The 21,769-nt window shown below is 38.6% G+C and overlaps 2 protein-coding genes across 2 annotated transcripts; one reads left to right on the top strand and one right to left on the bottom strand.

Annotated features, from left to right (window-relative positions):
* Nucleotides 1-118: 118 nt before the first annotated feature.
* Nucleotides 119-13,751, top strand: fndc7rs1 (fibronectin type III domain containing 7, related sequence 1). The gene is made up of 23 exons (XM_059502642.1): nt 119-398; nt 1,172-1,432; nt 1,553-1,813; nt 1,952-2,218; nt 2,887-3,138; nt 3,276-3,536; nt 3,905-4,165; nt 4,252-4,512; nt 5,243-5,500; nt 5,689-5,949; nt 6,309-6,569; nt 6,669-6,929; nt 7,405-7,665; nt 8,395-8,652; nt 8,769-9,035; nt 10,001-10,264; nt 10,356-10,616; nt 10,702-10,965; nt 11,782-12,042; nt 12,132-12,395; nt 13,012-13,302; nt 13,420-13,650; nt 13,744-13,751. The coding sequence occupies exons 1-23, from the start codon at nt 170-172 to the stop codon at nt 13,749-13,751; spliced, it is 5,724 nt and encodes a 1,907-aa protein (XP_059358625.1). The 5' UTR covers nt 119-169.
* A 1,213-nt stretch (nt 13,752-14,964) lies between these two features.
* Nucleotides 14,965-21,231, bottom strand: LOC132096122 (pre-mRNA-splicing factor 38B-like). The gene is made up of 6 exons (XM_059501307.1): nt 20,792-21,231; nt 19,296-19,364; nt 19,010-19,161; nt 18,644-18,704; nt 17,116-17,348; nt 14,965-16,139 (listed from the first exon to the last, which is right to left on the bottom strand). The coding sequence occupies exons 1-6, from the start codon at nt 20,999-21,001 to the stop codon at nt 15,437-15,439; spliced, it is 1,428 nt and encodes a 475-aa protein (XP_059357290.1). The 5' UTR covers nt 21,002-21,231; the 3' UTR covers nt 14,965-15,436.
* Between the last annotated feature and the right edge of the window lie 538 nt (nt 21,232-21,769).

Here is a 21,769-nt window from a genome sequence, read left to right as displayed (position 1 = left end):
CTTAGAAGCCATATAGCAACACCACAGCACTACTGAGATAAAAAATAAAAATCTAGTTACTTTTAAAAATGTGTTTGGTGCAGAAATTAAATACTTAACATTTACCTTTAAATTGCATTATATTCTCTTCTCTTCAGCCCCATGCCCTCCACTAAATATCCAGTCTATAATGAACTGTGGCAGCAACACAGCGAGTGTATCTTGGTCCGGTGGCAATGGAGCTCTGTCCTTCATGATGACAATGGAATGCTCTAATGGACAGACGTACATCTGCGGTACCAATGAAACAGGATGTGACATCACTAACATGGCATGTGGACAGACATGCACAGGAAAAGTAGTGGCAGAGGGACATTCCTGCAACAGCTCTGAAGGCACTGGATCACCTGTCATAACAGGTCAGAGAAATTTATTCCTGTCATTTTGAACATAATCATTCAAAAATCTGGGGTAAGAAAAATGTATACTTTTATCAAGCAAGGATGCATTCAACTAACAGACACTGAAGTGACAGTAAAGATATTTATAATGTTACAAAAATATATATATATTTTAAATATATGCTACTATAAATGTAATTTCTACAAAATGATTAGGCAGAATAAACGTTTACAACATTATTAATAAAAATAAATTATTACTGAGCATCAAATCAGCATATTAGAATAATTTCTGAAGGAACATGTGACGGGAGTAAACAATAATCATCACAAGAATAAGTTACATTTTAAAACATAATAAAATAAAATGTTGCTTAAAAACAATATTGCAAGAGAAATACAACTTAAGCTCCATAACCACATAGTGCTATAGTGCTGTCAAACGATTAATCACATCCAAAATAAAAGTCTGCATAATATATGTGTGTTCTGTTCATTTATTATGTATACTGTATATAAATACACACACATACAGTATATATTTGAAAATATTTACATGTATTTGCATGTCTATATTTATATTCATATAATTTATATTATAAATAAATATATGCAATATATTAAAATAACAGATTTTCATGCATGTGTGTGTATTTATACAGAACACATACATAATGTAAACAAAAACTTTTATTTTGGATGCGATTAATCGCGATCAAGCAGGACTCTGAATATTCCTTTAAAATAACAAGTCAACCATGTACTCATTTTGTTTTCTATAATTTCTCCAGGTCCTTGTGTACCACAAAATGTGTCGGCTAGTGTAAGCTGCAGCAGCAACATAGCAACAGTGACCTGGGGAAGCAGCCAAGGGGCGGAGCTTTACACCGTGACAGCCAGCAGTGCTAATGACCTTTCAGCTAACTGCACCTCACCCTCCACTTCATGTGACCTGTCAACTTTGACCTGCGGAAAATCTTACATCATCACAGTGAAGGCAAAAGGCAGCAACTGCAGCAGTGGAAACAGTGCGCCTGTTCAAGTTCAAGCAGGTTTGTTTCATATTTCATATCATGATTCTTTTTAAAGCTGAAGAATGTATTTTTTTTATATAAAAACGGGCACTGAATTTATTAACACTTAAGTATGACCTTTTTTTTCTTGTTTTCTAGTGCCCTGCACCCCAAGTAATGTCCTGCCCACCGTGGATTGTGTCGCAAAAGCTTTAGTTGTATCATGGACACCTAGTGCAGGAGGACAGTACTACACAGCCACCTTGCAGGACAGCAATGGACAGTCCACCAGCTGCCAGTCTACAGGCTCACAGTGTAACGTGACAGGTCTCAGCTGTGGTCAGCTGTACCGTGTCAATGTGACGGCGTCAGACAGTCTGTGCAGCAGCCCTCCCAGTGCTACTGTGAACACTAACTCAGGTACATAGAAACACGTACAAGCAAATACTTGTCTAAATACTCTATATTTTATATACACTGTAAAATATGTGTGTGTATATATATATTTATATATATATATATTATGTAAAATAGATTTTCTCCTGCTTTTACCCATAGTTCCCTGCGCAGCCAGCTCGATCAGGGCAGTGTTGGATTGTCAGCTGGGTACAGCCACTGTGTCATGGCAGTACGGTGCAGGTGCTCAGGGATACGCTGTCTCTGCCTTGGCATCGGCGAACACCAGGGCTAGCTGCACATCCAACAGCTCCATCACGCACTGTGAGCTGAGCGACCTGCAGTGTGGCAATGAGTATACGGTGAACGTACAGAGTTTGGGATACACGTGCAATGCCAGTGCACAGATGACTGGCTCCCTGATCACAGGTGAGGTTTAGTGAATCTGAGTTTTCAGTTTTCAGCTGAGACCGTTTCGGTTTTGTAAACAATTTGGTTCTGCCAACGTACTTCTGCATGATTGAAATAGACTGCTCCATTCAACCATTTAATGTTCACTACCAGTCAAAAGTTTTTGAACCGTATGATTTTTAAAGAGTTCTCTTCTGCTCACCAAACCAAGATCAAAATTAATTTGATCCCAAAGTACAGAAAAAACAATAATATTGTGAAATAGTTTTACTATTTAAAATAACTGTTTTCTTTTTGAATATATAGTAAAATGTTATTTGTGACCCTGGACCACAAAACCCTCGCTGGGGTATATTTTCTTTAAAAAACATTCAAAAACTTACTGTTCAAAAACTATTGATGGGTAGCATATATATCATTCATCGCTGTACATCTAAAAAAAAAAATCATATTTAAAAATATGCATATAAAGCTTTAGTTTAACTTTTTGAATAAACAAGGTAATCTCCCATCCATTTTTTTTGTATTAATTTTACTTACCTGTAAATGAATTTAAATCGAAAACAATTAAAAATGACAATTTATAACAGGATATTGAGATTATGCAGAAATTTGACACAATTTGCATAATAATTTATTTTTAGATAAAATATGTATCTTGGACACATGTACATCTTCTTTTACAGGCCCGTGTGTTCCTCAGCATCTGACAGTGAACTACAGTCCTTCCACTGCTCTGCTGTCCTGGGACATCACTAAAGGTGGCTCCAACTTCACAGCAGAGGCTGTGACCCTCGAGGGCCTGACAGTGACCTGTGAGAGCTCTAACACGAGCTGCACCTTCCCAAACCTGGACTGTGACCAGATCTACAACGTCAGCGTGACGGCTCACAACAGTGTCTGCAGTGACACTGAGACCTCTGATCCTATCAAGACAGGTCAGTCATGCGACCACTGATTTTAAAGGAATGTTCACCCAAAATGAAAATCTTGTCATTATTTACTCACCCTCGTGTCATTCCAAAACTGCAGGATGTGCATCTTGAATCTTGTCATTTACTTCATTTCATTCCAGAACCGTGTCCTCCTCAGAATGTCAAAGCTAGCCTAAACTGTGCCACCCTCAGTGCTACTGTCTCCTGGGACCCTAGTCAGTTGGCAGTGGGATATGTTGCATTCCTGGAAGGTGGAAATGGTCATTCCACTTCCTGTCAGACCAATCATACATACTGCAGCATACCTTTTCTTACCTGTGGAACAGTGTACTATGTCAGAGTCAGTGCCATCGGTGAGGTGTTTAACAGCTCTGACAGCACTGGGGTCAACATGACATCAGGTCTGTAAAAACAAACAATATTGTGATGAAACAGAAATATGTTTTCCTGTCACAACAGATTTCTCTAGTACCAAAGGCTGAAGACTAAATTATAACAGAACTGAACATGTTTCTGGTCTTATTTTGCATGATTTATTGCATGTGTACATTGCTTAAAAAACCCCCCACATATTTCATGAAAAATTCACTTTAATGTTAATATATCATAACTGTGTTAAACTACTAAAGAAACTACTAGATTACAGTTTGGAATGCTTTTTATATATATATATTCCAAACTTTTGACTGGTATTATGTTTTAAAAATATACTACTACTATTATAATATACTTAAGTATAAGTTATTAATTATACTTCTGTATGTTTCAGCACCATGTCTGTCCACCAGTGTGTCTGCTATGGTGGACTGCACTACAGATTCAGTTCTAGTGTCTTGGAGTGCCATTGCTGGGGCGGAGAATTACTCTGCGACCGCTTTGGGGTCAGAAGGTCAAACAATCTCCTGCTCAACCAATCAGAACCACTGTAACATCTCCTCCCTGCAGTGTGGACAGCAATTTAACCTCACCTTCAGCTCTACGAACCAGCAGTGCCAAACGACTTCCACCACCAATGTCACATTCCTGTCCAGTGAGTTTGCAAAGCATAATGTGTAGAAAGTGTTAAAAGATGAAGTACACTAATTAGGGTCCAACTTTCCTGTGACCACCTTGCAGGACCCTGCATACCCCTGCAACCAGTCGTCAGTAAACTGTGTGGTAACAAAATGTCAGTGATGTCTTGGGATGTGAGAGAAGTTGTTGATTACTACATCGCCCAAGCCTTCAGTGCAGCAGGAGAGTATCAGCTCTGTAACTCCACAAGCTCTGCTTGTTCCTTCTCTACTCTGGGCTGTGGAGAGACCTTCACGTTCACTGTCACCGCCCACAGAGGCCACTGCCAAAGCGACACCAGCGCACCTGTATACCTCACTACAGGTACAGCATTATGCAGTGTAAAAAAATCCTCAGATATCTCATCTTGGGTCTTTAATCATAAAATTATTATTATTAATTATGATGATGCTTATAATTATTATGAATACTACTACTAATAATGATAATAAAAATGTATTTTAATAACTATTTATTTAACATGTATTGTATTACTATTAATAATAATAATAAAATACATTTGCATATTTAATTTGTTAATATTTACAAAAAAAACTATTATTATATAAATAACGAATTATTATTACAACAGATATTTAAATAATGGCTATATATAGTTTATGTTCATATTTTTGTATAATTAATATTTAAATTATTGTTATTAATAATAATAGTATAAAGTATTACCAATATTAATATTACAGATATAATAATAATATGAAGTTGATATATTTATTTTATATTAGTTATAGTTTTGTATTTTATTGTTAATATTTTTAGACACACCCCTTTTCACTTTCTGTGCCTTATTACACAGTATTTATTATTATTATAAATGATACATTTGAATTTTTATTTTTTATTGTTTATACTTTTTATTTTTATAATTAATATTTTATGTAAATATTGTTATCATTAAACGTATAATAATATATAACAACAACATGTTTATTGTTAATATCTTTTACTACTAATATTTTATCTATTTAAATGATAACAAAATAACTTTAAACAATGCTACATAATAACAATCCCCCTGTTATTTCTTCTCCAGATCCTTGCAAACCAGAGAACGTGACTGCTCACGTGTCATGTGACAGCGAGACGGTGGCGCTCGACTGGTCAAAAGCCAAAGGAGCGTCATTCTACATTGTGATGGCAACAGGGAGTCTGGGATATTTTGTCGACTTTAACACTTCTTCTACTAACCTGTCTGTGTCACTGCTCTGTGGACAAAGCTACAATGTATCGGTCCAAGCAAATAGTGATACCTGCGACAGCCTACCGAGCATTCCTGTGCTTTTCAGACTCGGTATGTCCTTGAAATTAGACATAACCCTGCTGTGCACTAAACAAAAACCCATATCCTTAAACACACAAAGGCAGTATGCAATTTCCTGTTGTTATAAAAAAGAGAATTCATTGCAAATAATTCTGTTATTTGAGTGAGAATGGTAGGAAATGAGTTAACCTAACTTTGTAATGTGTGTTGTGATCCAGCGCCCTGCACGCCCCTTAATCTCGTGACATATTTTGAGTGTGACAATCAGTCGGGTTCTGTCAGCTGGGGCACAAGTGATGGGGCGAACATGTACACTGCCACAGCAGTGGGTGAGGATGGACACACACACCTGTGTGTTACTAATGGGACCAGCTGCACCTGGAAGGACCTGCACTGCGGTGAAATCTATAACGTTACAGTCACTGCCAATGACAGCCGCTGCACGAGTGCACGCAGCAACAGCACCACCATACACATGGGTAAGACCAGACACTAATGATGAATGTACCAGCAGTCTGCATCTATTCTAGGGATGAATATAAGTAGTTTAAAACTAACATTACATACTGTACTTATGTGTACATGATAGTTAAATTAAAAGAACTAAAACAAACGTAGGACTATTTATTAGATAGAAGATTGCATTAGATAACAAAATAAGATCAAACCAAGTGGCAATCACTTGACACCTGCATTTATATGTGTACTGTTTAAAATCAAGATAAAAAGTATTTGAACACTGTGAACTTTAGGGGGATCAGCTGGTTAAAAATATTCCATTATTGTGTTTGCAAACAAACCTAAGGGGAAATCTGTGCTGTGCTTTCTGCCTCTTTAGCCCCATGTGTTCCTCAAGCTTTGACGCCCATCCTGGACTGTGGCACAGGGGTGGGCTCTCTGAGCTGGGCTTCCAGTGCTGGAGCTGAGACATATGAGGTGGTAGCAGTGAATGATGACGGGAACACGCTGGCATTCAGTACCAACATCACCAGTGGCTTCTTCTCAGAGCTGCTCTGCGGTAAACGGTACCAGGTCGCAGTCAGAGCAATCAACAGGCAATGCAGAAGTGTACCGAGTTCACCTGCTTACCTGTCTTCAGGTAATACAGAAACACTGATAGCTTGAATATTTATTCAGTCTGTTGAGAATGACCCATATCGCAGATCTCAAATGCTTTTCCTGTTCTGTTCTCCTCCAGTTCCATGTGTTCCTCAGAATGTCGTATCTGAGCTGGACTGTACGTTTAACTTTATAAATATAAGGTGGAACATCAGCCGCGGGGCGGCGTCTTACCTGGTGGTCGTCAAGGGACCTGAAGGTCCAGTGACTGCCTGTAACACAACTGCACAGGTGTGCAGACTGCAAACACTGCACTGCAGCTCCTCGTATGATGTCAGCGTTATTGCAGTAAACCAACAATGCAACACATCAGGAAGCTCCATCTTACAAATAAACACCGGTATAGTCTCCAGTTTCATATCCTCTGCTCGCTGCCTTTATCTCTGTAAAAAAAAAAAAAAAGATTCATTACAACTGAGCATGCAAATAGATGTAAGATAGAAAGCAAATTACAATTCATTATGCAAATATTATTAAAGGAACACTCCACTATTTTTGAAAATAGGCTCATTTTCCGAATTCCCTAGAGTTAAACAGTTGTGTTTTACCGTTTTCAAATCCATTCAGCCGATCTCTGGGTCTGTAAGCAGCACTAAAGCTGTAGCTTAGCATAGGGCATGCAGCCCAGAATTAAATATTTTAATCGACCATCGATAGCTTTTATCAATTGCATCTCTTATCTACAATGAATCAATCATCGATTAATCGTTGACATCCCTAGTATATATAATTCTAAATTATATGCAGAGTTGAATACCTAGTGTTAAGGTTTAAGCTATTGAATTTAGTCTTTCTCCAACCTTGTTTCTTTGCAGTGCCGTGTGTACCCACTCATGTGCAGGGCAGTGCAAACTGTACGACTGGAGCTGTATCCGTGTCCTGGGGCCCAAGCTTAGGGGCCATTTCCTATGCAGCGGTTGCTCAGACTAGTGGTGGATATGCCTCAGTGTGTAACAGCACTGGAACAGCATGTGTCTTCTCAGATCTGCTCTGTGGAATGAACTATAGTCTAACTGTCAGTGCCACTGACGGGACCTGCAACACTGCACCGAGTCAACCAGTCGTGCTGAGTACAGGTACATGAAAAACCAAAAATACCATCCACTATAAATGCAGTTCAACAGTTTGGGGTCAGTACTATTTTATGCTTTTAAAAGAAGTCTTATGCTCACTAAGGCTGCATTTATCTGATCAAAAATACAGTTAAAATCATAACATTGTGAAATATTATTAAAACTTAAAGCAACTTAAAATGTTCTATTTTAATACATTTACAAATGTAATTTAATCCTGTGATGGCAACGCTGCCATTACTCCAGCCTTCAGTGCTACATGATCTGTTATAAATCATTCTAGTATGCGGATTAGCACATTTTTTTTTATGATTATTTGATGAACAGAAAGTTAAAAAAAATTGTATTCATGTGAAATATAATTTCTTTTGGAACATTATGTAAGTTTCCTTCACTTTAGATTTTTTGTCCAAAATGATCTGACCCCAAACCTTTTATATTTGTTATTTTATCACAATGACACATATGACTTTAATTATTATTATTTTTTTGTCCTTAAGGGTAAAAAACACATCTAGAAGTGTGTAATAAAATTTAACAGAATGCATATATAAATATAATTATCATTATCAATAACATCATTAAATTAAATTACAGCCTTCTAATTTTTTTATCTTAAGGACACAAGGATGTTTTACTGTTCATTATTTAGAAATGTGGTTCCCAATTTTCAAGTACTACATTTATTATTTAGTTAATTATGATAACTGTTAATATTTCATTTCACTTCAGTGCCCTGTAAGCCACAGAATGCTAGCGCCCAGCTCAACTGTGACACCAACTCTGCTGTTGTAAGCTGGGAGCTCAGTGATTCCGTCACACATTACACAGTCCAGGCTATTGGTTCTGAGGGACAGCGCATAGACTGCACCAGCTCCGACCACAGTTGTACATTAGCTGGCATGTACTGCGGCCAGAACTATAACATTACTGTCGCTGCCTTGGATGAAGTATGTAACAACAGCAACACACACCTCATGCTGAAGTCAGGTGAGTCTGCTGATTCTTTTGTGCATCTGATCACAGAGAAGCATGCAGGTGTATGATTATTAACAGTAATAACAAATTTTCTTATAAAAATGGTTGCTGTTCTTGCTCTCTTTCAGCTCCATGTGCACCTAGCAATGTACAGACGTCTTTGCATTGCGACATCAGGGGTGGTGTTGTGTCTGTGTCATGGGTGCACGCAAATGGGGCGGAGTCTGACATGGCTGTGGCCGTGTCTAATGATGGTCAATTTTACTCTTGTAACACCACCACTGCCTCCTGTGATCTGCAGGAACTGCAGTGTGGCCAGAATTATAATGTCTCTGTCTACTCACTTGCCCATGGCTGTGGAGGCGTGAAGAGCACTATGTCTCAGGTGCAGACAGGTATGGTGTGAAGATTTTACTTACTTTATCAAGTAAAGACAACTGTATGTTTTGGTATTTAATGCTTTAGTCCTATTCAAAACCAGTAGTCTAATCTTGATAATTACATAATGAGAGATCTGAACACTTCAGTTCAACTTAAATACCCATCAAATATAAAAGGACCATATTGTTTTTTTATTTGTTTTTTTTGTCATATATATTTCACTGAAGGTTTCTGTCACCAACAGCAGTTGAAATTTAATTTGATAATTTTTCATGCATCCTCTGACTTAAAGGTAAATCTAATGAAATATTTAAAGATCATTTCCAAAACACTTCTCACACCAATATCAAAGAAGAAAATACGAAAATATATTTTGCTTAAGTGAAGTCTACTTTTGGCATTAATATGTTTAAGACAATTTAAGACAATTAAGAAAATTTTATCTCCAAATTATCATTGCTTAAATGCAAATAAATAAATAAATCAATAACAAATAAATATATTATTTAAATGGGTATTTATATTTTATTTTTAAATATTTAATATGATTAAAAAGGTTTAATAATATAGTAAGGAAATCACAAAATAAGCTGTAAATAAGCAAAATAAGCTGTAAATAATTTTTGTACATGAATTTTAATAGAAATTCTCCTTAGTTAAAATGCCTCCATGCAAAATTCTGAATTTAATGCCATTTTATAAAATATATTCTTATATTCTTATTTCTGAGGCAAAATATGAAAAGGAAATGTTTTGTAAGATTCAGTCTTCTTTAGAAATAAACAAGCGACTATATGTTTAGGCTTCTATGACTAACTTTTTGCATGTGACATGAGCGGCATGCTAACTTGATGTAGCATTGCGGCAAGAAGCACACCATCGTTGCTATATTGGCTTACCTTATACAGTGTCCTGCTGATGTAGTTAGTACAGCCCCACCCTACAATAACATCCTGGTTCCTTCTTTCTCTTTTCTCAGCTCCATGTCCCCCCCAGAACGTATCTGCCATTGTGCAGTGTGATTCAGGGTCTGTGCTGGTGAGTTGGAACCCAGCAGTGGACACCAGCCTGTTCATAGTTGAACTTGAGTCTGAGAGCACTGGTGTGATCTCCTCATGTAACAGCACAAACACGCAGTGCTCCATCACCCATCTGCCCTGTGGAGAGAGATTCAACCTCAGTGTGGTGTCACTGAGAGATGGCTGTCAAAGTCAACCAAGCAGTAACCTTTCCATCGCCTCAGGTTGGACACTAACACAAGCTTATATTCTAAAAAAGATTTCAGTAGCTATACTTACATATTGCACTTTATGTCTGACCTCTTCTCTTTACAGCTCCATGTATTCCACAGGGGGTCAATGGTACTGTGGACTGTGTCACTAACTCTGCATGGGTATCATGGGATGTAGCTAATGGTGCAGAGTCTTACACAGTGCTGGCTGTAGGGGAGGATGGTAACAATTCCACCTGTAGCAGCTCAAACTCCACCTGTAATGCACCTGACCTAGGCTGTGGAAGGAGCTACACCTTTCACGTCACGGCCTCAAATGCTGCATGTCTGAGCCCACCCAGCAGCAGCTTTCAGCTGGAGACAGGTAAGTACACCAGCGGTAGACAGGTTTAGCCCGTTTAAGACTAAATGTATTTCAACCTCAAAGTATGTATAATATCTCTCTACAGCACCCTGTGCCTTGTCATCCATCGTGGTGGTGGCTGAATGCCACAGTTCTGTTATCATGGTACAGTGGCAGAAAGCTCGGAGTGGAAATTCTCTCTACTTTGCCACAGCAGAGGATCAAGACCTTTCCATCCTTTCCTGCAATAGCTCCGCATCTTCCTGCAACCTAACCAATGTGCAGTGCGACAAGGAGTACACTATCATTGTGGCTGCTTCAGCCAACAAATGCAGCAGCCTCCGCACCCCACCCTACAAGATCAGAACTGGTACAATCATTAATATTATGCCATTACAAAATAGATGTTTATTTTAGAAAGCAATCCATAAGAAATCAAAAACTATTTATAAGCAACCATTACTATTTTTATTGCTCCGACTTGGGGTTGGGAATTGAGCCTTTAAAGAGGTCCGCTATTACTTTCTTAGGTGATCTGACTTTAAATTTGTACCCAATAGATGAAGAAAAAACTCTTACACTTGCATTTAAGAAGGGAAATCACTGACACCTGAAGATGGGCTTGTTTGACTTTTTTCTAGTCACTGAGCATCCGCCCAGAAACACTAATGCTAACAACCGTGCCATACACTACAACATCTGCATTGTGGGACTTTTATAGTTAAAGGGTTAATTCACCCAAAATTGAAAAATTCTCTCATGAATTAGTCACCCTCATGTCGTTCCAAACCTCCAAGACCTTTGTTAGTTTTCAGAACACAAGATATTTTTTAGGAAATCCGCGAGCTTTCTGGACCTCCATAAACAGGGACAGACGTTCTTTTTTTTCCGTATAAATTCAGATATGTGAATGGAAAACAGCGTGTGCACATTTCTATGCCCAATTTGTGCATATGCACCATGCATGAGTTGTATAATCTCATGGAGGGCAACCTTCCAGTGGAGTTTAGTGTCTGCTCGGAAGGTCCTGGTAATCACAAAGACCTTGATGAGATAAGATGGAGCTAAACTCTAAAGGGAGGTAGACCTCCAGGAGCAGGATTGGATATCCCTGATCTACAGCTCTATCCATGTTAGATTAGCTTTCATTACATTAACATTCAAGCTGTTCTTATTTCATCTGCAGCACCCTGTCAGCCCTCATCAGTACAGGCCAATACAGACTGTCAGTCAAATGATGTGTTTGTGTCATGGAACCCATCATACGTGGCGCAGTCGTACCTGCTTACTGCAGTTGGCAGAAATGGAGACTTGAAGACGTGCAATACCTCAGACAATAACTGCACGCTAACTGATCTGCAGTGCAGCAACATCTATCAAGTGTCCATTTTAGCCAGTAATGAGAACTGCACCAGTCTGCCCAGTGCTAACATCACCATCAAAACGAGTAAGAGGACACAAACTCTTTTCCATTTAATTCTGTGAGCGTAGTTTATACATTGTGTAATTAATTATTGCCATGTGTTTATTCTGCAGTGTCGTGTGATCCAGCCAACTTAACTGTAACCTTACAGTGCGGGAACAGTAGTAGTGCCTCCTTGTCCTGGGTGGGCAGTACAGGGTCAATGGCCTACATGGGACTTGCTCAGTCAGAAAACGGCACAACAACCTACTGTGAAACCACAAACACGTCTTGTATTCTGGAGGGCTTAGTGTGCGGCACTATGTACAACTTTACAGTGCAGGCAATGGATGGCTTCTGCAACAATTCCTTGAGTGAAACACAAACTAAGGGAGCAGGTACAGTCATCCTCATGTCATAATAATCTGCTTTCTTTGAATTTATCTGCTAGTATTTCACAAGCTAACCAAGGGTGTTTCAAACCACTGCTTTTGGAGTGGACTTTAAATTTTAGTTCAGTTTATTGCCACAATTTCTGTACCAAAAGAACCACACTCCAATTTGCTTGAAAATGAACGTCTATGGAACAAGTCCAGTCTTGTATGGTTGTCCGTTAGTAAGAAATTTGACCCAATTTGCAGATCCGAATCACTACTTATAAAGGTCTTCAAGCAAGGATCAATTTGGTTAGCTGTTACTTGCATTAAGAATGTGTCTACGAATCGAATATAACATGAAAAAGGACCTCTAGAAGAAGAGAATCAAACTTTGCTTCAGATCCGCCGTGAAAGCCTAACAAGTGCCTGTAGATTTCTAGTAATCCTGAAGACAGTGATAAGCTGGTTTAGGTGTATTTGATTAGAGTTGAGGCTGGACAGTGAGATTTGTCCATCCCTGGTATTTGGTGTTGGCAAATTTATTGTGAAGACCAATATAAGTGACAATTTGGTTCTGCTGCTTTGGGATCCCCATTGGAAAAATAGGTTTTAAGTCTTGTTCTCCTCTTTCCCTCAGCTCCATGTCCTCCAACTGGATTTAGGGTTATCCCTCGTACAGTAGTAAATGATACTCAGATCTTGAGGGCGTCTTGGTCTACTGTGAATTGTCCTAATTCTGAATACCTCCTGGCACTCACGGGCAGCATTCAGGGCAACGTCCAAGCACTCTTTGACCTCACCTCCTATTGGACAAGTCGCACATTCTTCGAAGTGCCTTTACCATGTGCCTCCACCTACAGCGCAATCATCAGTGCAAGGAACTCTGCCGCCACAAGTGGCAAGTCTGCTGCTGTCACTGGAACCACAGGTGCACAATGTTCAGTCACCACAGGACTATCTTCTTACCATACTTAAATGTGACATGAAGATGCTTAAAATGCTAAAACATCCAAAACTCATCTGTTCATTTGTTTCCTTCCCCCAGTGCCTTGTGCCCCTCTAAATGTCACGTTCTCTGCATCATTGGTGGTAGTGGCATGGAATGAGTCTCTATTTGCTGAAAACTACACTGTGTATGGGGTTACTTCCTCTGGTAGGATGAAACTCTGCATGACCTCAGAGCTTCTCTGCTCTGTCAACAATTTCAGCAGTGGTCACATTGTCGTAACTGCCCAAAATGCTGCTGGGGAGAGTGGAGACTCGGTGCCTGTTGTAGGTAAGAAGGTGATTTTAGAACAAGAATCAAACATCAGATCAGTGATAATTTCCGAAAACAGGTTTGTTAATGTGTATCTTGCTTTGGTAAAAGTCCGGTAACCTTTGATCTTGTCCATCCTTTGGCAGTGACAGCAGGTCGCAGAAGGAGGTGAGACCTGGCACAAAGTAAGAAAGGTGAGTTGATGCTCAACAGTTATGAAAATTCATGAGATTCTTTTTTTCAGACTAATAAACAGTTTAAATGGTTTATTGAACACAAAAAAAGCTGAGATCAACATTGGTGTTGATGAAATGTACAAAATACTGTATCTTCTCCAGTGGACCAAAAATACCTACTTCCGTCTCCCTAGCATCATTCCACATGCAGTTAAATTATGCCAACTAATGTTTGCTTTTAAAGATTCATCCACAACAGCTCCTTTCCTTAACATCTTAAAAATTATATTTACAAGCCTTGAAATAGTTTCCAGTATTAACCCTTGACTCTCTCTACACCAGGCCTGACCAACCCTGAGTAAATGCTTGCATCTCATCGCACTCAAAACTCTTCCCTCTGAGAATTCCTGCACTTATCTAAGAATTCTTGAAACTGTGATATTTAACTTTTGCATGTTACATATATTCTGGTTAAAATGTTCACTTTTTTAAAACAATATTTAAGGGTGAAATAGATTGACTGGGTAAAATATTAACATTATTTCTTTTTAAAACAAAATTCAAAATCTGTTATTTCTGGCTGTAGGATTTACTTTCATGCAATGACAAATATTTTTAAAAAGGTCTTATATAAATATGTATTCCTGTTTTTGTATACAAGTGGTTATATTAAATACAAAGAGCATTTCTCCATGTGAGCAGTCTTATAAATTATGACATGTAAAATAAATTGACCATACACAAAACACCTGCTGTTCTTATAAAATGAATGTACTTAGAAGGAACTGTCAAAGGCAGAACAGTGACCTATTCAAAGCAAAACATCACTTTAAAATAGTAATACTTGCACAATTTGAGAGTAGGACTGACTAAATTGTGTCACAATGCTTCATATGGGTAGCCGCTACTTTTCTCACCTTCAGTAATAGCAACTCTTGATCTCTTTTAAAATTATAGATAGTGTTGTCCTGCAAAAATAAAGTTGAAATTATCCAGCAGAAGCACGTCTTAAGTTAATAAACTAAAATCTCATGGCAGGTTTGCCTTGAAAGGTTTGTCATTACAAACTATCAACCTCTATGAAGAAAATGTGACACTTCTACTTACAGAACCCAACAGTTTTGCTTAATGACATCAAAAATATAGAACTGAGCAATTGTGTTCCATACAAGAATTTTATTAGAAAACGAGATGCAACAGAGCAATGAAACAGCATAATGTCAGCACATTTTCAGCAGCCTGTGCCCCAAACTCAACTCTGTGGTAGCTCTGTTGAAATTTAAAACATTCTCTGAGTTCTATGTACAAAACCATTTGTGAAAATCCAGAACACAAATTGGGAGAGAAAGGGAATTAAAAAAATAATAATAAAGTTTTAAAATGCCATTTTCAGTCTGGACAACTGTAATGGGCAACTGAGAGAAAATGACATTTTTTGATATCTACACAAATGGCAATTAACAGTGCAGGAAAAAAAAAATCCAGGCTTTTTCCATATGCTAACTTCAATAAGTTGTGCACAAGAGGATTAAAGATAAAGACATTAAGTAATAAGAGAGGGACTGGAATAAAGGCAAAGAGGGAATTTGAGAGAGGGGAGAGGAGGGGGAGATAGAGACAGACTTGGATCAGGGAGACCCCACTTGAACACTGTTTGTTCTTTCTCCTTTTTCAGGACTGGGACGCTCTTGTTTTACATGCTCTCGTCCATTGCTTGATTCTTGTCGGTGTGATTGCTCTTTGCTGCGACTGCGTTTGTGTGAGCGTTCCTTACTATGGCTGCGTTCCCATTTCCTGTTCTTCTCCTCCCCTGCTTCCTGCCTGCTCCTGCTGCCCGAGCGGGAGCGCTTCTTGCTAGATCTTTCGGTTTTGTGTTTCCTGTCTCTGCTTCTGCTCCTTGACCGTTTACTCCTCTTTTCTTCCCTGTGTTTTCTATCCTCCTTATCTTCCTTGTGCCTCCTCTCTTCCCCCTCTCCTTTACTCCTCTTGTCTTTAGACCTCTCCCGATCTTTATGGTGCTCTCTGTCTTTCCTGCGACTACGCTCCCTCTCACTCTCTGCCTCCCTCTCTTTCCGCTTCTCTCGACTGGCGCTGCGACTCCGGCGTCGTTCCCTGGTCCGGTCTGGTGTTCTGGAGCGTCGTCTATCTCGGTCTCTCTCCCTGTCTCTATCTCTGTCTCTATCCCGGTCCTTTCCCTCCCGTTCTTTGCGCTGCCGATCTCGTTCTCGCTCCAGTTCACGGTCAAAGCTGGCGCTTTGTTTTTCTCTGTGACGGCTGCGACTCCGTGAACGATTTTGGGAACTCCTGGGACTGGGACTTTTCCTAGGTGTCCTGAACATGAACACAAATAAAAATATTAAACACAGCATATACAACTACGCTAGAACCCACAGGACACTTTGATAAATAGGAGAGAATGAGTGTCATTGTGAAACAGCAATACTATTAACTGCATTCAGATTAAATGCAAGTCAGAATCTGATATAGACAAGCATAACTCAGAGCAGAAATAAGAGCATTTCAATTCATTTTACCCTGGATATGTTTACAAACAAGGCACAATTCAACAGGAATTTCAGAAAGATTGTCTAAAATATAATGCTGTGTGACTATATTTGATACGACATTAATGTCGCAATACACAAGTCTGAGTAACTTTTCATTATGTGGTCACTACTGTTTTGTCTTGTTACAGATTGTTTGATATTTATTGTTTGGTATTTGTGTTTTTTTTTTACCCAAAAACATTGCAGGGTCCATCTACAAAAAACTGCCAATTATACCAGTGGTCATTTACTTCCAAGTATATAATCGTCCATGCCGATGAGGGGAGTCAAACAGGACAGAAAACAGCCTATTACTTCTAAATTACCATGTTTATGTAAAAATCTTTATAACATATTTGGACAACAGAAAACAGTACACAATTAACAAAAAAAAGACAATTCATGACCCCTTCAACAACACAAGAAATTAGTTGAGTTTAAATTCAAAAGTGTCCATTATATACAAACAATTACAAGAAAATTGCAAATGCCACATTGAATTAAACATTAAAGTAGAAAAACTGAAATGTTATTTTCTTGTAAAACATACGCCAGTAATCGGTTTTAATTACTGAGTAATTATGGTTGGTCTTAAATAGTTCGTTCAAAATGGCTGATCATTTAAATAAGCTGAAGTTAAAAAAAGCTGAAGAAGTTGCTTTGTTACATTGCCACTACCGTTCAAACAACACCACAAACACTGATCACCGCTGATCTGGTTAGCCAAATAATCTCATCCCAGTCACACACAAAGAATGTACCTGGAACGGCGCCTATCACCATGCCTTCCCGAATCGGCTGCCTCCTCTGCATCCTGCTCATCTTTTTGCGGGGGTTTACGTGGTCGGCTCTTCATGTGCTGGTCGATTGCTTTCTGCGCAGGAACAGGTATTCGTGGGAACAACGTTGAGAACCATTCCAGCTTGGTCAGAAAGGAGCGGAGCATCTCTCCGATTGTCATTACGCACCCTCCTCCAGCCTTCACATCCAACTCCTAATCACAAAAAACAAAGAGGAGCAAAACCATTAAAACTACAATCACAAACATAAAGAATACACTCAGACATGCACTTATCACATGACCTCTGGTATACAGGATAACACTAATAATTACACTTTACACTGTCCTGAATTAAATGCTTAATTTGTGATGACCAAATACTGAGTCTTCACCTCTGCTCTCATCTGACTTAATATTCAGTATTTACAGGTGCACAAAGTAATGTAATTTTGTTTGTCCACTGACCATAATATTGGATTTTATAGTAACAAATAATCAGCATATATAGAAAAGGAATTAAATCATTTAAATACCTTGATAACTAGCTAAAAAAGGTGCCATTTTATAATGGACCTTTAGTGCACCTTTAACATAAGTGGAAATCTTTCCTGGCTTTCTACTTGACTTTTTATAGAAAATACAGTTTATTATATAGATTTTCAATTGATCAAAACACTGCATGACTGAGCTTCAAAATAATTAGCTTCCACAACGTCTCTTACTATGCAATGACTCAAAATAGGTGCGATGCAGAGGAGGTTGTAGGTCAGCTGACATATATATGCTGTACAAGTGCGTGTGAAGGGGTGGAGTGGGTGGGTGAGCTTGTCTAACTGCACTCACGAATGCCAGCCAAGAGTGTGGAGCACACCCTATATCCAATCCACCCGCATCACAAGGGCCATCTGGGAGAGAGAACAGGGCAGTCAGCCAGAGACACACAATACCACCACCAAGCCTGGCAGCAATTTCTACTCAAAGCAAATTAGATCTTTTCTGGACGTTTAAAAAAAATGGATAATATATTACCAACTTGTTTACAGGTGAGAGTGGGCGTGCAGGAGCACAAGAGACGAGCCAGCACCCAGTAATGGATATCTGATATTTAATGTCAAACATAAATGTCTCTATGAATCACAGAAGCATGCTGCCATATACACACTTATGTGGGCTAAGAGAATATTGCATGCTATTTAACACATATAACCACAGAGGAATAACCATGGAACTTCACATCTGGTTTACCATTTGTTAAGAGTTTGTGCTGATCTCAGAACAGACATGGCATACCCAGTGAGATAAGAAACCAGTCATCTAAAGTCTTAGGTAAACTTGCCACCACACACACAGTTGTAACTGTATCTCAAGAAGAACATTAAGGCAAATGAGGTCAAAGGTTTAAGGACAGCAATGTGCATCACAATCAGCATTTGGCCTAAAACTTACTGGTTACAATCGGGTACATTAGAAATAAGAGAGAGATTAAGGCATTACCCGTGGTGACATACCTCCTCGTCGTCAAGGAACTCATCATACCAGTCCACCAAGTCAGAAGGAGGTTGAGTATACCTACAATACAGAGATTTGACATTATAATTGTGTATTCATGGAAGCCAGAAAATATGCATCATCCAAACAAATGTAGCTCGTCCTAAATATTTAAGTAATTACCAATACCATCAGATATACAGGAATTTGGGTACATCTGCTCAACATATTCATACTCCTTTGCTAAATTCAATGTAAAAATTTGATTATTCTAAGTAGTTCACCCACATGAACCTCTATAGCAGTGTTAAAAAACAAAACATGAAGTGACTTCTGAAACGGTTACAAAAAACTATTTAGATAATGTTATGTGTTCGGACTCATACCTGATGTACATGAAGCCCAGTGACCTGATATAGGGCGAATCTGTGTGAGTGATGAGACCCATCACTTGTTTGCGGGTCAGTTTCAGTGTAAACAGCTTATACAGCAAACAAAATGCAGTGGACACAATCCCACCCGTACCGACTCCTCGAACCTGCAAGACAAACATCATAAATCTTACAGCTAGACTTATTTCCTTTTTAAGTGAACCTCTCCCTTGTTTAATTAAAATGACAGAGGATGGGAGCATGAAGTCGAGGAGGTCTCAAGGCACGTACTTCTACTTACCCCTCCGCACATTCCCGTCTGCCCCGCGGTCTTCCTGCTGCCTTTTTCCCATGGCTCCATATGATTGACCTGACAAGGAAATCAGATGATTATAGAGGAAAAATACAGCTCAATCTAACCTTTTTTCAAACCTAGATTCTACAACTTTACTGTTAATATGCTACTTAAAGCTTACACTTTAAAATCAAGAACAGTGGGGGAAAAAAAAAAAGTTCACAATATTTTGAATTTTATTTATTTACATTAACAGTACAGGCTAACAGAAATATACAATATTTTCCATAGTAACAATAAAGGGCCATTCATACAAAGGACGATAACTTCTGGATAAAAGCATCTGCTAAATGATTAAATGTAAAGTTTAATTTAGTCCTTGTAATTCTATGAGAATAGGTAAGTTCACACCACAACTGTAACAACAAAGAGGAATGATATCGTAGGAATCACTCTCAGAACAATTAATTGTGACCCTGAACCACAAAAGCAGTCATAAGTTGCATGGGTATATTTGTAGCAATAGGCAACAATACATTGTATGTGTAAAATTATCGATTTTTCTTTTATGCCAAAAATCCAGAGGGTATTATGTTCCATAAAAACATCTTGTATATTTTCTTACCATAAATAAATCAAAACTTAATTTGTTTTATTAGAAATATGCACGGCTAAGAACTTCATTTGGACAACTTTAAAGGTGATTTTCTCAATATTTATATTTTTTTTTCAACCTCAAATTCCAGATTTTCAGATAGATGCATCTCGGACAAATTTTGTCCCATCCTAACTAACTGTACATTAATGGAAAGCTTATTTATCAGCTTTCAGATGATGTATAAATCTCAAAATATGGTTTTGTGGTTCAGTCATATTTCTCCAGCTTATGAACGACAAAAAGACACTGAACACTTAAACTGTGTCCACGACATATCTGCATAGCGGTCGTAATATTAGCATGTCCGCTGGTAAAAACACAAATATATGTAAAAATTATCTTTATAGTTATTGCTCTTAATGTGAACGGTCCTTAATAGTAGAAACTGCGGGTGCTAAGGTGATTTTCTGTCATCTACTCCATCTTAGGGACTTAGTCACTATTCACTTTCATTGAATGATATTCCATACAATTAAAGCTTATGGTGACGAAAGCTGTCATTCTGTTTAACTAAAGTAGCTTAATCTCACTGGTTTGGGTTATATGTTAATAATGGTTATGAGTTAAATGATGACAAATTTAGTTTTTGAGGTAACTAACGTTAACCATTCATATAACGTTAGGCATAGGTTATTTTGAACTAGTTAGCACAATTAGCATCCATAGACTAACACGGCCTAGGTCAGCTCACGTAAAACTACATTAAAACAAAAGACAAGTATTTAAAAACTTTTTAAGCCGACTAAGAAAAATAACAACCAATGAGCAATACTCGAAACTCCAATGTAACACAAATAAGAAAACCGCGGGCTTCACGCTCGTCGGCCCGGGTTCATTTCGCCACCTTGAAGTAAATCTCGTCCACCACCTCGTGGTACGTCTTGAGCTCGTACAGCTGGACCTTGAAGTATGGCGACGACAGGACGTTTGTCAGGATCATGGGGTTGAGGTTCATAGTCTTCTCGTTGCCCCATAACGGCAAGACGTTACCGTGTTTCCCGCCAGCCGGTTTGCTCACGGCCTGCTGCTGTTGTTGCTGCTGACTAACCGCCATGGCAGTTCCTTCACAACGCCATTAAACTAATAAACGAAAGAAAAACGAACGTTGCCCCTAACGAATATGGCGGCAACGCGTTCAACGAGGTGCGCGAGTGACAGTCCGACGTCTCTTAATTCATTCGAATTTGATTTTGGATCGTTTGACCGTATTCTCAGCGATTAGAAGACGCACGCGAAGCGTTCAGTTAACGTCACGCCGAGTAATGGGGACAAGATGGCGCACGGAAGAGGGGTGGCGGAAAGGGACGCAAGGCTGGGGTTGCCAAGTTGTCACAGTAAGATGCTTATTTTCTCTCTAGAAAGAAGAAACTGAGGAAATGCTTTAGAAAGTGTGAGTAACACATAATATGTTATGATTTTTAAAAACCATTAATAAAATATATATGTATTTCTGTGTGAAAATAAAAACAATGGGGTTCGTCTACAAGTGGAAAAAAGTTAATCGCTAACTGCTTTGCTTAGGAATATGTTTTACGCAGGACTTGGCAACACAATCCTCCTCCAGCGTGGTTTACTACAATGGCTTGTTACTTCTTCTTCTGTTGATTTTATATGGCGGTTGGCAAACCAACTAAAGGTGCATTTCCGCCACCTACTGGGTTGGAGTATGGAGCACTACTTGGTTAAAAAAAAAAAAATCTATTTGGCTATATCTTTTTTACCAGTTCTGTATCCTTTATAAATTTTAATACTTTCTCGTGTATTTCATACTTTGTTCCTTCTCCTAATATTTCCTTGAGTGAATAATTGGTTACACCCATAT

This window comes from Carassius carassius, chromosome 20 (genome assembly GCF_963082965.1).
Source record: "Carassius carassius chromosome 20, fCarCar2.1, whole genome shotgun sequence".
Classification (NCBI taxonomy): domain Eukaryota; kingdom Metazoa; phylum Chordata; class Actinopteri; order Cypriniformes; family Cyprinidae; genus Carassius; species Carassius carassius.
This window is presented reverse-complemented; position numbering and strand designations above follow the sequence as displayed.

What these genes read in the sequence shown, in the direction of transcription:
- fndc7rs1 (XM_059502642.1), top strand. Translation starts at nt 170, where the DNA reads ATGAACTGTGGCAGCAACACAGCGAGTGTATCTTGGTCCGGTGGCAAT. An exon ending in ACCTGTATACCTCACTACAG is followed by an intron (nt 4,513 to 5,242) that starts GTACAGCATTAT and finishes TTTCTTCTCCAG; the next exon opens with ATCCTTGCAAACCAGAGAAC. An exon ending in TCCTGTGCTTTTCAGACTCG is followed by an intron (nt 5,501 to 5,688) that starts GTATGTCCTTGA and finishes GTTGTGATCCAG; the next exon opens with CGCCCTGCACGCCCCTTAAT.
- LOC132096122 (XM_059501307.1), bottom strand. Translation starts at nt 21,001, where the DNA reads ATGGCGGTTAGTCAGCAGCAACAACAGCAGCAGGCCGTGAGCAAACCG. An exon ending in TGGACGAGATTTACTTCAAG is followed by an intron (nt 19,365 to 20,791) that starts GTGGCGAAATGA and finishes TTTCCTTGTCAG; the next exon opens with GTCAATCATATGGAGCCATG. An exon ending in AGTTCCTTGACGACGAGGAG is followed by an intron (nt 17,349 to 18,643) that starts GTATGTCACCAC and finishes TTTTGTGATTAG; the next exon opens with GAGTTGGATGTGAAGGCTGG.